Below are 18,441 nucleotides of genomic sequence, written 5' to 3' on the forward strand. Positions count from 1 at the left end.
TAGAATAGATACCAGCGCATATCCTTGAGAAGAATCTCTTCGATATTATTCTCAAGCTGGTTAAGTAAGAGGGAATGTAAAGGCCTCAAATTCCAATATCAATCTGAGTAAGAAATTAACCAGTAATAGACCTCCATACGGTAGGAGAAAATACATAACTTAACAGCAGCAGTGACAATGTCGCACATTTCCAGGGTCAGTTGTTTATAAACAGTTGCTAACGCGTCGTCAGCGATGCGCGCTGGCTTAACTAGGTGCTTCGCGAAAGGTCAAAGTAAACATTGATGAGTAAGCATCCTACATAGCCGTTCCTAACGTGAGGAGCATTAATTCTTGTTAAAAAACAGACACCGACTTTCCAAGAGAAAAACTATCTGTCTCGCTTTATATGTACATACTGGAGAAAAACTATTGTGTAGAGTTTAAGTAACAAATTCATGTATAAAAGGTTTCGAAGAATAAAGAATCGGGGCATTTGTTCTGATGAGTTTATTATCCGAGGTTTGCTAGGTGCGGACGATCACAGTTCCAACCTCAGGATAACTGATTCATCGAAGAGCTTTTTTCCATACAGTAGAAATGGAATTGCACTGTCTTTCATTTTACGGAAAAAGAAAGACCACGCTAGTTGTTGCTCTACGTTGGGCACTTCAACGCAACTGTAACCGGGACGTTGTTAACCGACTGAATGCTCAACTAGGAAGGATGAAAACTTGTTACTTCTCCATTGTTAAGAATTGTCATATTGAAGTTAACACAGAGGTAATATATAAAAGTAGAACGGTTGTCATCATACAGTTCCCCCAGCCTGTACCGTGGGAATTAAAATCTCCCATAATCAACCGTGGAGCACGAAGTACCGAACATATATCTGAAAGTTGTTTTCGATTAACAACGGCTCTAGGAGGAATATAAACAGAACTACAAACGCTCTTACCTTTAAAAATAGCCTGACATGCGATAATTTCAATACCTGGAAATTGAGGAAGATTCACTCTATAGAAGGAATGGCACTTTTTGATCCCCAAAAGTACCACTCCTCCACGCAAATCCTCACGATCCAGTCGAATAATGTTAAAATCATAAAATAGAAGATCAATATCTGAAGAGAGCCAAATTTCACAAAAAGCAAATGCATCACAATCATTATTGTGAACTAAAAACTTAAAAGAGTCTAATTTAGGAATAAGACTTCGACAATTGCACTATAGAACAGTAATCAAATCCCCGACCTCGTTTGGAAAATTATCCATCGAAGGAAATGATTCCTGCAACGAGGGGCCATTTCAATGTCAATTGCTTCAAGAGGGTCTTCACAGTAGGAAGCATTGCCAGAACAATGCTTTTCAGAGGATCAGAAATATCGAGGTACTTGAGGATACCGCCCACAATGTCATCGAATGAGAATAACCCAGATGAAGAAGAGGCTTCTGTTCTTGGATGTCCCCGGGAGTGGTGGAAAATCCTGGGTATAGTCAGTTCTTCGGAAACCAGGAGGAGTTGAAACTTCCTTTTTTCCACCACTCCTTGATTTGTGCAAGCTGGTTTGAGGTTCCTGATCAGCGACTAATCGTGAACGGATGCGTCTTTGTTTCCGTGAAGAAACTTCCGGAAAACTGAAATAAGTTCCCTCTTCAGCCAAGTCAGAGTCAGTCTCGTCATCTGACAAAAGAGAGAATGGATTTTTGTCGTTGGTCGATGGTTTGACTGTCTTAAGCATTTCTGCAAAAGACCGCCTGGAACATTCCTTAAGAGAGCGTTCTAGTTTCTCCCCGCGTTGTTTGTACACCGGGCACGACGAGAGACCATGAGGAGGAGATCCTCTGCAGTACACGCATTTTAGTACAGTAGCTGCACAGGCACCATCCGCATGTGGAACAGCGTGTTTTACTGCCACAGTGGGAGGCCGTATGTCCCTGTATGCTTACAGTTTTGGCAGTTCATGGGGGAACGAACAAACGTACAGGTTGTCGAAGTTTTCCCAGCTCGATGTAGCGAGGAAGGACTGAACCACAAAAGGTCACACGAAACGAGTCTTTGGGGGTAAAACTCTTTTTACCCTTGCTGACAGATACTGAGCCCAGTTTTTGGAAATCCAGTATCTTCACCGGGGGAAGCAAGGGGTTCTTGAAACGACCAACCGCTTGCTTCTCCAAGATCTCGGGGGTCAGACTCGCTTCGATAACCACACCTTCAATCTCCACATCACGAGCTGGGATGTACACTCTATACTCGAGCGTAAAGAGCTGGAAAACAGCAATCTCATTAGCTTGCTTAAGGTTAGAGATGAAAACACGAAGTTTATTGTGCCTAACCTTCGTGATTTCCGTCACGGCCGAGAATCGCTTCGTCAAATCATTTGAAATTTGTACCACATTCAAAGGTTTGTTTTTGGGCTGAAAGTAGACAACCCATGGACCAGTCGAGTTATTCGGATAGGCCCGTGATCGAGAGCTGAGTGCTGCACTTGATCGAGGCGCAGCACTCAGCGCACGATGATTGATGAACGATGTAGATGAAGAGACGGGTGCTCACACTCGATGATGATGATACGTGAGCAGGTATGCGTGACCACGCAACGATGATGCCCAAAGTGGTTTGCAAATTACCAATCGCACGGATTTATCTTTCCGAAATCACACTTTCTACTAAAAAAAACTCACTTTTCGAACAATTTACCGGGAACTATGCCAGGAGTCACTTAGTGAGAAAAAAACTGATAATTTATATCCAGCGAATACCGAGAAAACTTCCTAGGACGCAGTGAGGAAATTAGTTAAGAATGTGTTAATTTTTAGTCAACAAATTTAATGTTGCATTGCAATACTTTAAAATATGTTAAATTTAAATGTTCCCTCATTTCACATCCGTTGAATCATTCTGAACGGCCCTCCATGTGGCCATGTGGTTATATCACATCATTGATAATAATGTATATATCAACAAAGTAAAAGTGCAACAATAGCTGCAAAATGGGGCACACGCGCATCGGCAATGGAGTGACGCTCGTTAAAAAGATACTCGGAGATACTATCTATTTTCCGCACTGGTGTTACGATTTTATAAGACGCAACTAGGAACAAAGATAATGGACGTCTAAATGTCGTAGAACACATCAAAAATAACATAGGAGACTTTCGGAGACTAGTAGCGACAAGCAGTGATGCAGAGAAGAACAACGAGTTCACAAATAGGCACGAAAATTGGACAGAAGGGTGAAGAAACAGCGAAAGTTGGTAAGATAGTTTTTTTTTTTTGCTTTATTATAGATATTTTCATCCCGCGGCTGGTTCGTATCTTTTATAAGAGGGCGCCTAAATGGGCTTTCGACATAATTACAATGCATGTACTAACTAATCAGTGCTCATATACACAAAACAATGCTGGGATTGGGAGGGATTATTGAAGCGATTTGGATGGAGATAGTGAAATTGTCAACTCCCTGTTGTTAACATCTCGTGGAAAAAGGGCTGGCTCTTCTCCACACTCATTGGGGTATGCTTCTGTCAGACGGCTCGTATTTTGACCAATTGTATGATCATGTGGCTGGAAGGAGATTCTCTAACATCCCATGGAGGCGTATAGGTGAGTTTGCCTATCGATCCACCAAAACCGTTTTTGGTCCTGCATACAGTGGTTATTAAGCTTGATCAAATGAAATAGTTAGGAGCGCCCACTGCTATCGGACTTAGTTTCCGTGCTACAATAGACAGTTATCATCATCATATCATCAGCCGGCACCGGTGGTGTCGTGGTAAGCGTGACTGCTTTCTAACACCCCAATGAGTCTGGGTTCAATCCCAGCCGAGGTCGGTGGGATTTTTCTGAGGCATAAAAATCTCTGGTCACGTCTTCCTTCGGAAGGGAAGTAAGCCGTTGGTCCCGGCCCATGTATGTTGTTGTGAATGGGTGCGATATGCTACGCAGGTGTGGAAGCTGCCTTCCTGCACATTCGATTGCCGTCAATGGATGGCAATCGATGTCCGTCGGTGATTGGCACTAGATTGCGGAACAGAGACCGACGTTAAATAAGGAAAAAAATAAATCATCATATTATCATCATCTATACTACTCTCTTGTGCGCCAAACCTTGAAACGGCATGCTTAGTTTGGAGTACGTTTACGATTATCTGGATGACCAGAATTGAAGCTATCCAGGCTAAATTTACTAGATATACTCTCAGATTTGTTCCTTTAAACAACGTAGCCTTCATACGAAACATGTCGGAAGTTCAACAATGTATATGAGCTGTTCGATAACAACATCTCTGCATCGGTATTGAAAAACATAATGAAAGAGCGTCAATTAGAATCCTAATCAGGTGAGTTTCTGTCAATTATATTTAAATATGATGAATTTTGCTTCTAGCCCAGCTTAATTTCAGTTAAGGGGAGGTTCTCATTCAAATGGCCAAAAAGTAAGCAAAGTTTGGCATTTTTTGTATGCCAATGATAAACATAGAAGGACGCGGTTTTGAAATTCAAAAACCTTAGAACTTCGTCTTTATTTCCAAATTTTTACAAGGTGAAAAAACAAAATGGCGTGGTCACGTTTTGAGTAAAGTAGTGTACGCCTTTAATTGCCAAGCTGCGTTCAGCCTGCTACCTCAAGATCAATCTGAAACACAACACGATTAATGAGGTTTTAAAGTGAACTAAGGAGGAATGACCTAAGAACGGACGATTTTTCACCCCTTTTTTCCTCTTTAAGGCTTCAGAAAAAACAGTGAATACAAAGAATTTGTAGATTTTATAGATCATTCCTCAAATGAAAAAGGTTTTCTTTCGAATGGTCACAGGTACAAGTCGTTAAATTGAACCGTTTTCAAATGAGATTGAACGCAATTTTGAAAAAACGCGAGATAAAGCTGAGAGCGTCCCATGGCGACCGGGACGCCGCTTTCTAGTGCGCGGATCGAAAAACCTTTTCGATGCAATATAGTAGTCACTTATACCTTTCAAAAATTCAGTAACAAAAAAATTGGTTTTTGAAAATTTTGAATGAGAACCTCCCCTTAACACTGCTCCTGTATCATGACCATGAGAGACTTCCACTTAGTGACGTGCTGACAGCAACCTCAGAGGATGCATATAGTTTTACCGAGTTGACTATTGGAAATGTTTAATATATTTAATGTTTAATGTATGTTCTGTAATATTATATGATATTTTGAAAAGATATGGGTTTTTTCACCTTTTTGAGTGAGCATTATGTAATGTTTACCCATAAAGGTTCTCTTCATCGTATCCCTCATTAAGACAGTATCGTTAGATAAGGTTATAAAAATACACAAACAAATATAACACACATAAAACAAGGAATTCAAATTGTATCGCCGAAACGACTTCTCCGACATCGCTAAATTTTTATATGTTTTGCAAAATTAAATGATCTTTCAATTTAAAATATTAGAATAATAGTACGTTCAGACTACAAAGTTATAACATGTTATAGCGCTATCTTGATGGTGGTTTCTGTGTTACAATTATTTGACAACCGTTATAACATGTTATAACTCTCCAGTCTGGACAGCGTTTAAGAAGTTGTTGAAAAACTTCGCAATTAAAATCAAGAAAAAAAAATTTCATACATACCTAATTAAATATTTCTGAGTGTTTTGTAATTTTTCTTAAAATTACATCAAAAATCTTTCATTTGAAGGGAATTTTTGAAAAAAAAAAGATTTTTGTGACTACCCTAACACAGAAATGATCACCCTGATAGCGGAATAAAAAGAACTATACCAATTTTCACGAAATTCTGAGACTCACTACAGCTTTTTTCTATGGAATTGCTGAATAAAGAAGAATATGAAGAAGAAGAGAAGAAGAAGATTACTTACCAGCAAAATACGCCAACATTGCTGTTAGTATCACTGACAGTAAGATTAAGGCAATACTAAAACATTTCCACGAGCATCGATGCTGGCATCTTTTATCTATGTGAAACCTGAGATAAGAAAAGAGTAAATAAGATTATTATTTTTTAATTGTCTTTTTGATATTTAGTATCACGAACCGGATGTGTCTGGAAATGAATCCGTTATTTTTAATAATGTTCTAAGCTCTGACGAACAAACAACAACTTCATCTGAATACATTCTACGGAAATTGTGGTAGGGTAAATGGCTCTAATGTTGGCATATGGATCTAAGATGAAGCCATCGCTAAAAATCTACTATTTATCATTTTAATCTAGTTGAAGGCGTCATTGGGACGGTACTAATGGAAATTTTTTAATCCCGTAACGTGGGTAGATCACCTTTTCGTGGTACGTTACGGGATGTAAGATCTACCACCGATTCCTAGTCCCGACTACTTCAAACTAGGCGAAGAGGATTAGTAATCAAAGGAACACATCTTAGTCCTTGTTAATTTTTATGCCTTGTTGATAGTGATAAGACTCGGCTTTGTCCACGGAGGATGATCTTGAAACAAAGAAAAAATGAGTAAGTTAGTCGTCATCTATGTGGTTCCTTATCTTCTATTCGTTGTTCTCTAGTTTGAAGTGGTTAAGGGTTCTGATGCATGGTCATTATCGGTGTCATTTCTTAATTTTGTTGCTAAGGAATCCAATTTTCACTGACAAAGGGGCGCGCCTTTGGAGGGTATTCCAACACTCCGAAGGATATAAATAGCGGGACCTTTCAATTAGAGTTGGATCCTTGCGATAAATGCAACTGTAAAAAAATCGAATACTTCATCATTTCTCAATAGTGATGGAGTAATACGACATGCACTAAACTAAGGACACGGGATATACTACAATAGATCAAATTACTGGTCGCAGTGGTGTTAGGTCCCGAACAGTGGAAAAAAAATGGATATTTTTGGTCGCTATTGAAAATTTAGTCGATTGAATTTATGTATGGGCCCAAATTAGGGGCATTTAGAGCCGACATTACATCCATTTCCCTTATCATCAGAATTATTACCTTGCATTTCATCCAATGTTATTTTTGATGGAAAGCTGCACTATTTCATTTTAGTTTTGTTGTAATTGAAGAAGTATCTTCGACATGATTTAATTTCATTCTCAATTGTATGTTATTCTCAGACAGTGCCAACAAAATCGCATCATTAAGTTGATCATAAATACGTAAATACTTTTCGAGATTATCACGATTTTTTGTTTTCTGTATATTTTGTGAGCTTTTTGTTAAGGATTTTTTCAAGTTAATGATAACCAAGTAGAAGCTCTATATACGAACTTCAGCAAAGCGTTTGACAGAATTGATATCCCAATGCTGATTTTTAAATTAGAAAAATGGGAATTGGGATGAAGCTTCTCACCTGGATTAAGTGGTATTTAGTTGATCACCATCAAATTGTAAGATTCAACGAGAAAACGTCTAAGCCAACTCATTCCACGTCAGGGGTTCCCCAGGGCTCACACCTAGGTCCCCTTTTTTATTTTGCACATTAAGACATCTCTCTTATTTTAGAAATATCAGAGTACTTATATACGCTGATGACATGAAGCTATTTTTAGAAATAGGAAGAGATAACTATATGAATGTGTTTCAGAATGAAATGAATGTTTTTTACAAATGATGTAGTAAAAGTTTATTGAAACTTAATATTAAAAAATCTAATCTTATAACGTACAGTAGAAAACTAAACTAACAAAATCTTCGTATTCGTCTTCGGGCGCGGACGCATTTGCATTTTGGTCCGCAAGTAATTTGTATATATATAAATATTTTTTTTTTTTACACTTCGACAACGACGCGTGTGGGTCTCGCTGGCCATTTGTCCTTATAGTATTCGTCGAATATTTACAACATAAGCAGTTATGCCGTGCGGTGTAATATCATGCAGTATCAACGACGACCGCTTTCTATGGAAGTGCGAATTCTGCAACAAAAAATACCATGCTGCCTGTGTCGGAGTACAGCGACAACGGGAGCATTTCATCACGGCATTCATGGTGCCAATGTGTGCTGACTGCCAGCACATTTTACGGAAGGAAGCCGACGTGAGGAAGCTGCTTCATCAACAGGAGCAACTTGTGGAAGCAATCCACTCTCAAACGGACGCGAATCACCGCATTGCTGCTGACCTAAAAAAATTCTGCTTAGTATCAGAATTATTCGACAGCATTGAGCACCTGCTCAATGACGTAAAAGAAACGTTGGCAGTAATAAATAAAAATAATAATAACATGTGCAGCGCGGTCGGCCAGCATATGAAAACGTGTGATTCACAAGCGCACGCGACAATAACCGGCATCAACGAATCAAATTCATTGATGTCACAAAAAATTACAAAATTACTTGACGAACGGCTATCAAGCTTATCAAATGACATGGCACTTTCAATAAAAGGGGCCGAATCATCACCTCATCATCATCATCCAGAGCCAAAACTTCTGGAAATTCTCGAGGAAGTGAAATTTGTATCTGGGGCTGTTTCTAGTCTTCAGATAAATGCTGCAGAACCTCATCAGAAGACCTTGGAGGAAGAATTAGCTGAAAGTCCTCCAGTACACAAAAATACAATATCTCCAAAAACTGACCATTCATCTCCTGGATGGCGGTTTTTAGGCAACAAATGGCACTGGAAGCAAGACTGGTCTAAATTTGACGCAAAACAACGGACTCGCAGGTTGCAGGAAAAAGCTGCAGAAAAAGCCAAACGCTGCAGAAAACGACGAAAACAACAACAAATTCACACCAGCAGTACCAAAAACATCATCCAAGGAAATGAATACAGCCGCTACAACAACGCCACCTCCGACAACAACACCATCAACAATAACAACAACACCAATAACAACAACAACAGCAACAACGACAACAACAACAACAACTACAACAACAACAACAACAACAACAACAACAACAACAACAACAACAACATCAGCAACAACGGAAATGGAAATATCACATGGACATCATTACCCCTGGACAAAGAATTATTAGCCGCAGCACGCATACAATTTTCTGGACCACCAAGTAAAGACAGTACACCGAAATTTATAAATTTTCAAAAGGGGGAAACTATTAACCCTTACCGCATAGAAAAACCTAACCCACCACTCCTAGACCCTTGCGCCAGCCTGTCGTAAGGCTTACGGAACAATCTGCAGCCGGCGACAGACGCTTTTTGAAGGCACTATCTCTTGCATTCCTAAACTTTTCGAGGCAATTGTCAACGAAAAATTATTTCTCCAAATCAAAAATAGAATTACTGACATGCAACACGGCTTTTTCAAGGGTCGCTCGACCTCGACAAATTTACTTGAATTTATAGACTATTCTTTGAATGCAATGGATAATGGAAACCACGTAGAAGCTCTCTATACAGACTTTACCAAGGCATTTGACCGCATAGACATACCAATGCTACTTTTTAAATTGCAAAAAATTGGAATTGAGTCAGGGCTCCTAAAATGGCTTGAATCATATTTAACTAAACGCCAACAAATAATTAAATTCAACGGAAAGAAATCGAGTCCAATTCAAGTCACTTCAGGCGTCCCCCAAGGCTCTCATTTGGGACCTCTTCTTTTTATTCTATACGTAAACGACATTTCTTTCATTCTCAAAAAACTTAAATTGCTTATTTATGCCGACGACATGAAGCTCTTTTTAGAAATAAGAAATGATGAAGACATCAATATATTCCGGAATGAAATACACATATTCTACATATGGTGCAAAAAAAGTCTACTAGAATTGAATGTAAAAAAATGTAACTTAATATCATTTAGCAGGAAAAGAACAACTTCAAATATTTCAATTGCACTAGGAAATCAAAATGTAGAAAAATATTTAGGAATTATCTTAGACTCTAAACTAACTTTCATAGACCATAACAACACAATTATTCACAGGGCAAATAACATGCTAGGCTTTATCAAGCGCTTTTGCTATAACTTTCAGGACCCATACACAATTAAAACACTATATATCGCCTATGTGAGGTCAATACTGGAATATTGCAGCATTGTATGGTCTCCTTTTTCAATCACGCACGAAGAAAGATTAGAATCCGTACAAAAACAATTTCTATTATACGCTCTTCGTAAATTAGGTTGGACATCATTTCCTCTTCCATCATTTGAAGCACGCTGAATGCTTATAAACATACAAACATTAAAAGAGCGTCGTGCATATGCAATGGTTTCATTTGTAAACGATATCGTTTCGCAACGCATTGACTCCACAGAACTTTTATCAAAATTAAATTTCCATGCACCTACTCGGCAACTCCGAAATCGAAATTTATTTGCCATAAAACATCATCGTACAAATTATGCAAGATATGGGCCATTAAACCGCAAGATGGCCTCTTACAATCAATACTGCGAAACCATTGACTTTACAATGTCTCGGCATAAACTAAAACAATATTTTTACTCCATAAGGCATTATAACTCATAAAAAATAGGAAAGCTGACACTGCTTAATTTTTATTAAAGAAAAAATTATACTTTTAACCTTTTGTCCAAAGTTGACGAAATAAATAAATAAATTTAAGAAAACAAAACTGTATTCTAATATGTACTAGTCTACGTTGATTGACGAAATAAATAAATAAATGAAAATGTTCAAAAATGTGAAAATATAAGAGAGTGAAAATATAAGATCAATTGACAATTGTGGACCATAATACCACAAACGAAGTGACAGACGGAGCGGCTCGAAAACTTTGGTGACTAACCTTCTATTGCAATTTTTCAGTGTACCACATGGCAACACCACTACTACTAGATTGTACCACATGGCAACACTACTATTGGATTAAACTAGCATTTTCACCAAATGTACTAGAATATTTTTGTTCTATCTCTTTCACTCTACTCAAAACTGAAATGCATAAAAAAATGACAAAATGATACGCACTCTTTGCACACTGTCAAAGAATCATTGTACACAAAATCAACTTTGTTCAAATCAAAACAAAAAAACTAACCCATCTGGTGGATGATGGCACAAGCTTCCAAGAAAATTCTATTACAGTGAACCACATTATTTTAATGGATTTCTTCGCCAGTAAGTCGTGCTTAATTTTATAAAACATTTCGGTCTCCACTTTAAAGATCCTTATACAATGAAATCACTTTACGTTGCTTAGGTGAGGTCAATATTAGAATGTTGTAGCGTTGTTTGGTCACCTTATATGAAAAAGCACGAAGAACTAATAGAGTCAATCCAAACGCTTTTTTTTATTATATGCACTACGTAACTTAAGTTGGACGGCTTTTCCTATCCCGTCATATGAAGCACGTTGTTAGTTGATCAGCATTCAAACATTGAAAGATCGTCGGGATTACGCAAAGATTTCTTTATTGAACAATATCATTTCGCAACTCATTGACTAAGCTGATCTATTGTCAAGATTAAATTTGTATGCACCTTCCCGGCAATTATGCAATCGACACTTGTTTACAGTAGATCGCTATCGGACCAATTACGCTAAATTTGGACCGGTAAATCAGATGATGACTGTTTATAATCATCATTGTGAAATGATTGACCTTAATATGCCCTCAACAGGATTAAAAATATATTTCAGAACCCTGCGAAGTCATAGAACAGTCATAATGTTAATATGTAGTCTACGATTTGATTGATTGTCGAATAAATATAAATAAATAATTAGAATAAACAAATATATCTTATATGAGACTAAAAGCAAATAAGAAGGGCTCATAGCATGAACATTTGATTTCCCATGTTTTTCTGTTGAGCTGGAATTCAAGCGAATCGAAGCAAGTGTGTGCGTCGTTCTACAATGTTATAAATAAAAAGCTTGGTGGTAGGGTTTATGATCTAATTTCCGTCCTACTAAGCACAACCTACGTTTAACTTCTCTTGATTGAACGGGTTTTAACAATAAATAAAATGTTTCTACCAAAGATGGCTTCTTTCCATAAGTAGCGTTGAATTTCATAAAGAAGAACACATTGTTGAGATATTGTTAAAATCTAATACTGCTTCTTGATTCCAAATTCGTCCTACGAGTTTCAATTCCGTCCAAACGCATTGAAAAGCCATTGGATTTTCTTCGTCCTACGGATGAAGGTAGAAAAAGCGAATTCTCTAGGAACGCTTCTTTTGTTTTGAGAGCAATGAGTGTAAATATGCACACAATACGCTCTAATAGGCTTTGTGTTGTAGCTTGTGAACTAACGCATCGGTACAAACGTATTACTGATTTGTGCGTCTTGAAATCATTCATTATAGGGGAAACGCTCCTATAGTTGCGGTACGTTAGAAGCGTTAGGTTCATATAGTTGTGCATGAAGACTCAATACACAACTATAGGAACCTAACGCTTCTAACGTACCGCAACTATAGGAGCGTTTACCCTACTGATGTTTTCTGCTCGATAGAACGGAAATGGAAGATTACGACGAAGTAGCGCTCTACCCTACTTTCGAAAATATCGAAAGAAGACAAAATAGAAGAGACAAAAAATAATTGCATCTTCTGCATGCCCAACTTATATCATTTTCTGCGGTATTCGCTGCGAAGGATGATAGGAAATGTAACTAACATTGAATGTAATAATTTTTTGGTTTGCGTGTTCATGCGATGAAACATTACAAATTCTGTATTCTTTTTATCCAAATCTGTAATGAAATCTTATATTTTTTGGACGGGTGTATTGTAAACATAATTTTCTCAGCTTGTTATTAGGAAATAGATGAAAAATTTAAAAACCGTAAAGCGAGTTTCAATTATTTCTTTCGTTGTATGCTTAGAATTTATAGATGGAATAGTAATATTGTGGTTATTTATACGAGTGTGTACAACAAATTGCAAGTTTCTATCATGTTTTTAAGAAGATGATTTGTGATCAATTAAAGAAAATATCTACCATTTCTTTGTTATTATAGGAACAATCAATTTTTAATAGTGATGGCTCAATACATGAATTGTGCGAACAAATTTTCGGAAATCCAGAAAACTTTATTTTATTATGCTTAATTATTATAAATAATCTTGATTTTCAACACATCCACTCCAAATAAGTTTTGCTATTTTTGTAAGACTTCATTTCGGACCGGACTTTCTATAATGCTTCATAGTAACACCATTCATGAGTTCATGGGTGGGTCAGCATTATTTTCAAATTTATTGGGGGTGGCACCCATTTAGCACACTTGCCCCACCCTACCCTACTACTTTGAACTTATTTTCTACCATCAACTTTCTACAATTCAAAGTGTGTCTGAGATACTAAAACAACAAAACTCCTGTTGACCGACTTTCTTGTTGGTTTGTTGTCTTTGGGCACTCTTATACATTGCTGGAGTCAAATTGTCGAACAATATCTTAGGCAGGGCTCTACATTTTCGTAGCTCTAAAATGAACTCGAGTTTTTGTTTTGCCTACAACGTGTTCAACGCATTGGAGTCCGCTTTGAGGATCGTCCGAGAACGGTTGTGTGTTTTTGCTACGCGGCGTGCTTTTTTTTAGAGCCAGGGCTATCTTTGTGCTGCCGTGTAGTTTTTCGGTGCACGCATTTGAATAGTTTTGTGTCCCGGACGCGATAATTTGATTTAGAATGGTTTGTGCTGATGTTTCCCCCCCGTTGCTTAGGTGCCTAGTGTGCTCTCGCTCCCTTTGTTGACGGTGTGACTCGACCGCGCTGATCTATTATTAGGTTTTTACGGTGTGCATTGCTTTTGTGCACAGAGTGACTTGAAGAATAAAAGTGATATTTAGTTATTGTTTGGTTGGATTCGCTGGAGGAGGAATTGTTTAAAAATGACAAGAGAAAATTAAGCATCGGGAATATTGATTTGGTGAATACGTTCCAGTTGAAGATTGTTCTTATACATTTCTCGATTGCACGTCCCCTGTCTGTTTTTGTGGGCAGTGCGTTTGATAGTCGGTTTGGTGTGGCTGGTGGCTAGCCCGCGCGTGCTGCGCCGCTATATGGTTGAGGAAAATTTCCCGTATCTGGTGGTGGTGTTGACATGCGTGGGCGGGATGCCAGTTGCGCCGGATTGGGGATCGGATGCATTGTTTGTGGGAGCGGATGCGACCCTTCGGATGGAGTAATCGAGATTTATTTTCATCGTTCGCATTTGTCAGAGGGATGACCTCGATCGCATGAAGCTTGTTCCTCTGGTTTCTACGAATAATCGATTATGATTTTTTTTAATGTTGAAGCATGTATCGTTAAGAAAATATATGTCGCTATCGAATATGCAAGCTTGGCACTTGACCGATCAGTTTTTGTTGTGTTGTTAGGTGTGTCCTTAACATGATCATAAGGGCCGTGGTTGAAGTCTGACGGTAGTCACGGCGGGTCGTGTTTGATTGTGGGGTCTGGTGATTTTGACGACGAAATATGAAAGAAAAAACAGTCGTTTTAAAACGCAATAGAAGTTCGGTCGACATCCAGGTTTAAAAGATCATCGGTAGTAGAGGCTTATCCTTGTGTAAAGGGCACCACCGTGGAGTTTGAGTTTGAATAAATCTCAGGTCATAGTATATTATTATAATATATTCAATGATCAATATTTAAAACAGGATCAAAACACATCTGGAAGAAGCAACTTAACATCATCGTAACAGTGCAATTACCCATTTTATTTTTCCTTTCGAGCAGAGAAAAATACATTACTTGTTTGATATATTTATTTATTCACTTGTTAATACTTATTTAATCAGATTCGGAATATGAGTTATGAGGGAGCTTATTATGTTCGCCAGTCCTCCGTTTATTCCAGCTGGGTTTATTGATTTAAATCTTTAAGTTTAATGAGAGAGAGAAGGATTAGTATTTTCCATTTACTTCCACTACTTTATTTGCTTATCCTTGACAGATACGCGTATTTCGTCTACAATGTGCAGACTTCTTCAGTGTCTTGTACTAATACTCGACTGTCAAGTATTAGTACAAGACACTGAAGAAGTCTGCACATTGTAGACGAAATACGCGTATCTGTCAAGGATAAGCAAATAAAGTAGTGGAATTAAATGGAAAATACTAATCCTTCTCTCTCTCTCATTATACAGGTATTCCACTAAGACGCCCACATTCATCAGGATTCTTTAAGTTTATTTTCAGCTCTTTGATGATGGGACATTTTTAGATTAATATTATAATGATTCACTTTTTTCAGCCTTCCTTTAGGAAAATATAAAAAAAATGTACTGTTAACTGTCCAAATAACCTCGATTTTTGTGACTATTGATTCATTATTAAAGTTTGACAATATTTTTAAAAGCATTCCATATTGAGTTAAGCCATTCCCTGGTGTATAATAAAGTGTTTGTTTCAATTCCAATAAAATATCAAAAGTTGAATGTTAAATGTATTGAGGTTAACTAAAATCGAGCTTATTTGTATTTTGTAATACTTGTTTATTTTACAATAATTATATTTTATATATTGCATAACTTGTAAATTATATTATCATTATTTCATTATAACTAAAATTTTCATTTAAAGAAAATAATTATCCTGCAGATCCTGAAGGACCAGAAGCTGTATCAAATAGTATATCATTGGTATTTTATTATAATATTATATGATCTATGGTTTTCAGAATTTGGATTACCCAGAGAATCAATTGGATATCATCATACATTAGATCAATGTTAAATTGTTTTACCTTTGCAGAGTTTAGCTATTTTAAAAATTATTCATGGATACTTGTTTTTATAACTCTTGCATGCTCAAATAACCTGGATTATTTAACAAATGGAATCTTTACTTAAATTGTGGATTCATTCAATAGGCAAAATTGAGTTCAATAATACCATGCAATTAAAGTATTCATATATAGCATAAGTTAAAAAAAATTGAGTGAGAAGATCGAGGTTGTTTGTATTTTGTTATATTTTATTAATTATATATCGATGAGATGGATCCGGAATTTCGGCGTCTGTGTTTGAAGGAGATACCTGCGATGGGTCGAAGAAAGTCTACGAGGAGGCCAGTTGCTGTTGGTGCAGCTCCACTTGGTTATTTGGGTGATATCATTCCCTTTTATTTATTTATACAGTATCCCCTCCCTATCGTTAGGGCATGAATTCAGCTTATCGTTTACCAAAACGAACCCTGCTGCAAACCCTACCCTCGTATCCAACATCCCAGTGATTCCTCGTGGAAGTGTAGAGGATTTGTCTAGTTTGAGATCACCAGTTTTTATACATTGAGGATGATTGCTAGTCCCAGCATCGTCTATTGGTTATCTGTGTAAGTACAGCTTATCTGGCAATAACAGAGTAGCAACCGTGGGCGGTCAATCATGCTCATGCCAATGCTCTACAACGTGTTCAACGCATCATTTCTAGACTATCAGCAAGCTTAGAACAAAAGGCTCGCTTTCAATGAAAGTAATGTCGATTTTTTAATTGAAATGGTACCTTATTATGGCTTTCAAATCATTTCGTCGCATCGATTTTGTCGATTGAAGCTGATCTTGTGACGTCCTGATCTTTAATGGTTCAACACGGGTGTCCTTATGACCCCAGGACAAAAAGACGTCAAACAAAGTTTTATGAATTTCGTCTTTGAAGGTGAACATACAATCATAGCTATTTTTAATATTCCTTTCTATTTCGACAATCCTTTACACAGGCAATTTAGTCAGTAACTCCACGGAAAGGCGCATAATCGTCTTTTACACCAAACAAATTTAATAGGACCGAAGTTTTAGTCTTTAAATAATATAAATTTGAAGAATTGTTTCAATATTTAAGAATATGTTGAGTAGATTTCATAAATACTATCTAATAAAGCAATTATTGCAGATTGATGGATGATTGAACGGGTAGCACATATATACAAGAAGATAGATATTTACCTTGAGGGTGAGTATGGCGAGTAATGAGGCGCATGCCCAGAATGTGATGTTCTTAGGGGGAATACTGGCATTACTAGAGGTGAGGATCCACCTAACCGTGATCCTGTATTTGTGTTCGTACTTGACATACCCTGTGTCATCTGTTGTTGACTTGATTGTAATGTTGGTTGAAGTCTGGGAATTAAAAATGAGTAAAATTTAGTCTTACGATATCTCGGTTCCAACTTTATGGAAATGTGCTTGTAGTAAAGCGAAAAAAGATTAAAAAAATGCATAATATGCCCAATCTAGTAAAATATGAAATTGATGCAATTTAAAATAAAAATATGATTTCAGGAAGGGATAGCATACTGAACTGAACTAAAATGAAGACAACGTCATTATAAAAGGCATGCACTGTGTCATGAAACATGTCCTGCTCAAAGGAATTCACGAATACTGAATTTAACACAAAAGCACACCTTCAAAAAAATCCTTATCGCAAAATAAATTATTCATAATCCAGAATGCGTGGACGAAAAAAAAAAACGAAATTGATTTGTTTTAGGATCCAGACTGAAATTGAAATTGAAATATTGATAAACATGCATGGGGTTTTGTGCAAAATAGAATGAAATCAGGTTTTAAATAAGGAGAGGCATAGGTGGAGGAGCGTTATAATAAGGAATGTCGGGACAGGCAAGCAACACAACATGGTAACCAACGTAGGCCGTCTCGAATGAACGTAGCGTGTGGCAGTGCTGACACGTTGAACAAGTTTTGAATATTCGCGTGAGATGGTGAATAAATCATTTGAGCTCAGAATTGTGAATTCAGTTTGACGTGCAGAAATTGATTAATATAAGGGTGATGCAAAAATTTTAGGGTGCTGTTATGGATGTGTCTTAAATGGAACGGTTAGATCAAAAGTGGCGTGATTCAAAGTGATTGAAAAATTGAGTTGAACTTGGTTTTATTGCCGTTTCAACGAATGTCATGTTTCATATTATAAAGATTGGCAGAGACAAAATGGATCATACTGGAGGACCTATTGGATACTGCTGCTGTTAGTTCAATGAGGAAAAATATGAAGCTTTCAGTATGCAATAAGCATCTAATGGGGCCTCTCCAGCCAGCATATGCGTGATATCCCAGTCTGGCTAACACTCAGAACACGCTGCCTCCAGTAAAATGTGTAACAGAAAAAATGGCAATGTTTGAAACATCATTACTCAGCAATTCATCGATCGATTTTATACCGAATACAATTTTAAAGTCTGCAGTTTAAAGTTGCGCCAATAGATTTGAAATTCATCAATAAATGGCACTATTCACTACAAGGTTGACAAACATTGTTTATAATGTACAGTAGAGTGTTTCAAAATAGGTCAAATCTGGGATTTCAAACGCTACCCTCTGGAATGGTAGTTTTGGGGGTCAGAAACACCCTACCAAAATTTGAAGTCATTTGGTTCACGGGAACCCCTCGCTCAAACGGCTTGAAGTTTGTATGGGGAAAATCGACAAAATGTATGGGGGAGCGAGCCACTTTCACATTCGCGGCTCTAGGTGGCGCTGTAGTGGGTCGATTTTCTTCGTGTACAAAATGTAGCACCTTTGGAGTATTGGGAACATCTTGGCTGAAGACCGGATGTGAATCCGAGTTACCCCCGAAAAGTTAT

The 18,441-nt window shown here is 37.4% G+C and overlaps 1 protein-coding gene across 1 annotated transcript in view; it reads right to left on the reverse strand.

Annotated features, from left to right (window-relative positions):
- Window positions 1–16,951, reverse strand: part of LOC135714121 (teneurin-a-like) — a 103,061-nt gene extending 86,110 nt beyond the window's left edge. The window contains exons 1-2 of the mRNA XM_065237400.1: window positions 16,781–16,951; window positions 5,844–5,950 (exon numbers count right to left, since the gene is read on the reverse strand). Coding sequence (XP_065093472.1) covers window positions 5,844–5,950; window positions 16,781–16,920 — 247 coding nt within the window. The 5' untranslated portion in view covers window positions 16,921–16,951. The remainder of the gene's footprint in view (window positions 1–5,843; window positions 5,951–16,780) is intronic.
- Between the last annotated feature and the right edge of the window lie 1,490 nt (window positions 16,952–18,441).

Source organism: Ochlerotatus camptorhynchus, unplaced genomic scaffold, assembly GCF_037179485.1.
Source record: "Ochlerotatus camptorhynchus isolate MF236.1 unplaced genomic scaffold, CSIRO-AGI_Acam_v1.1 ptg000617l, whole genome shotgun sequence".
In the NCBI taxonomy this organism is placed as follows: Eukaryota; Metazoa; Arthropoda; class Insecta; order Diptera; family Culicidae; genus Ochlerotatus; species Ochlerotatus camptorhynchus.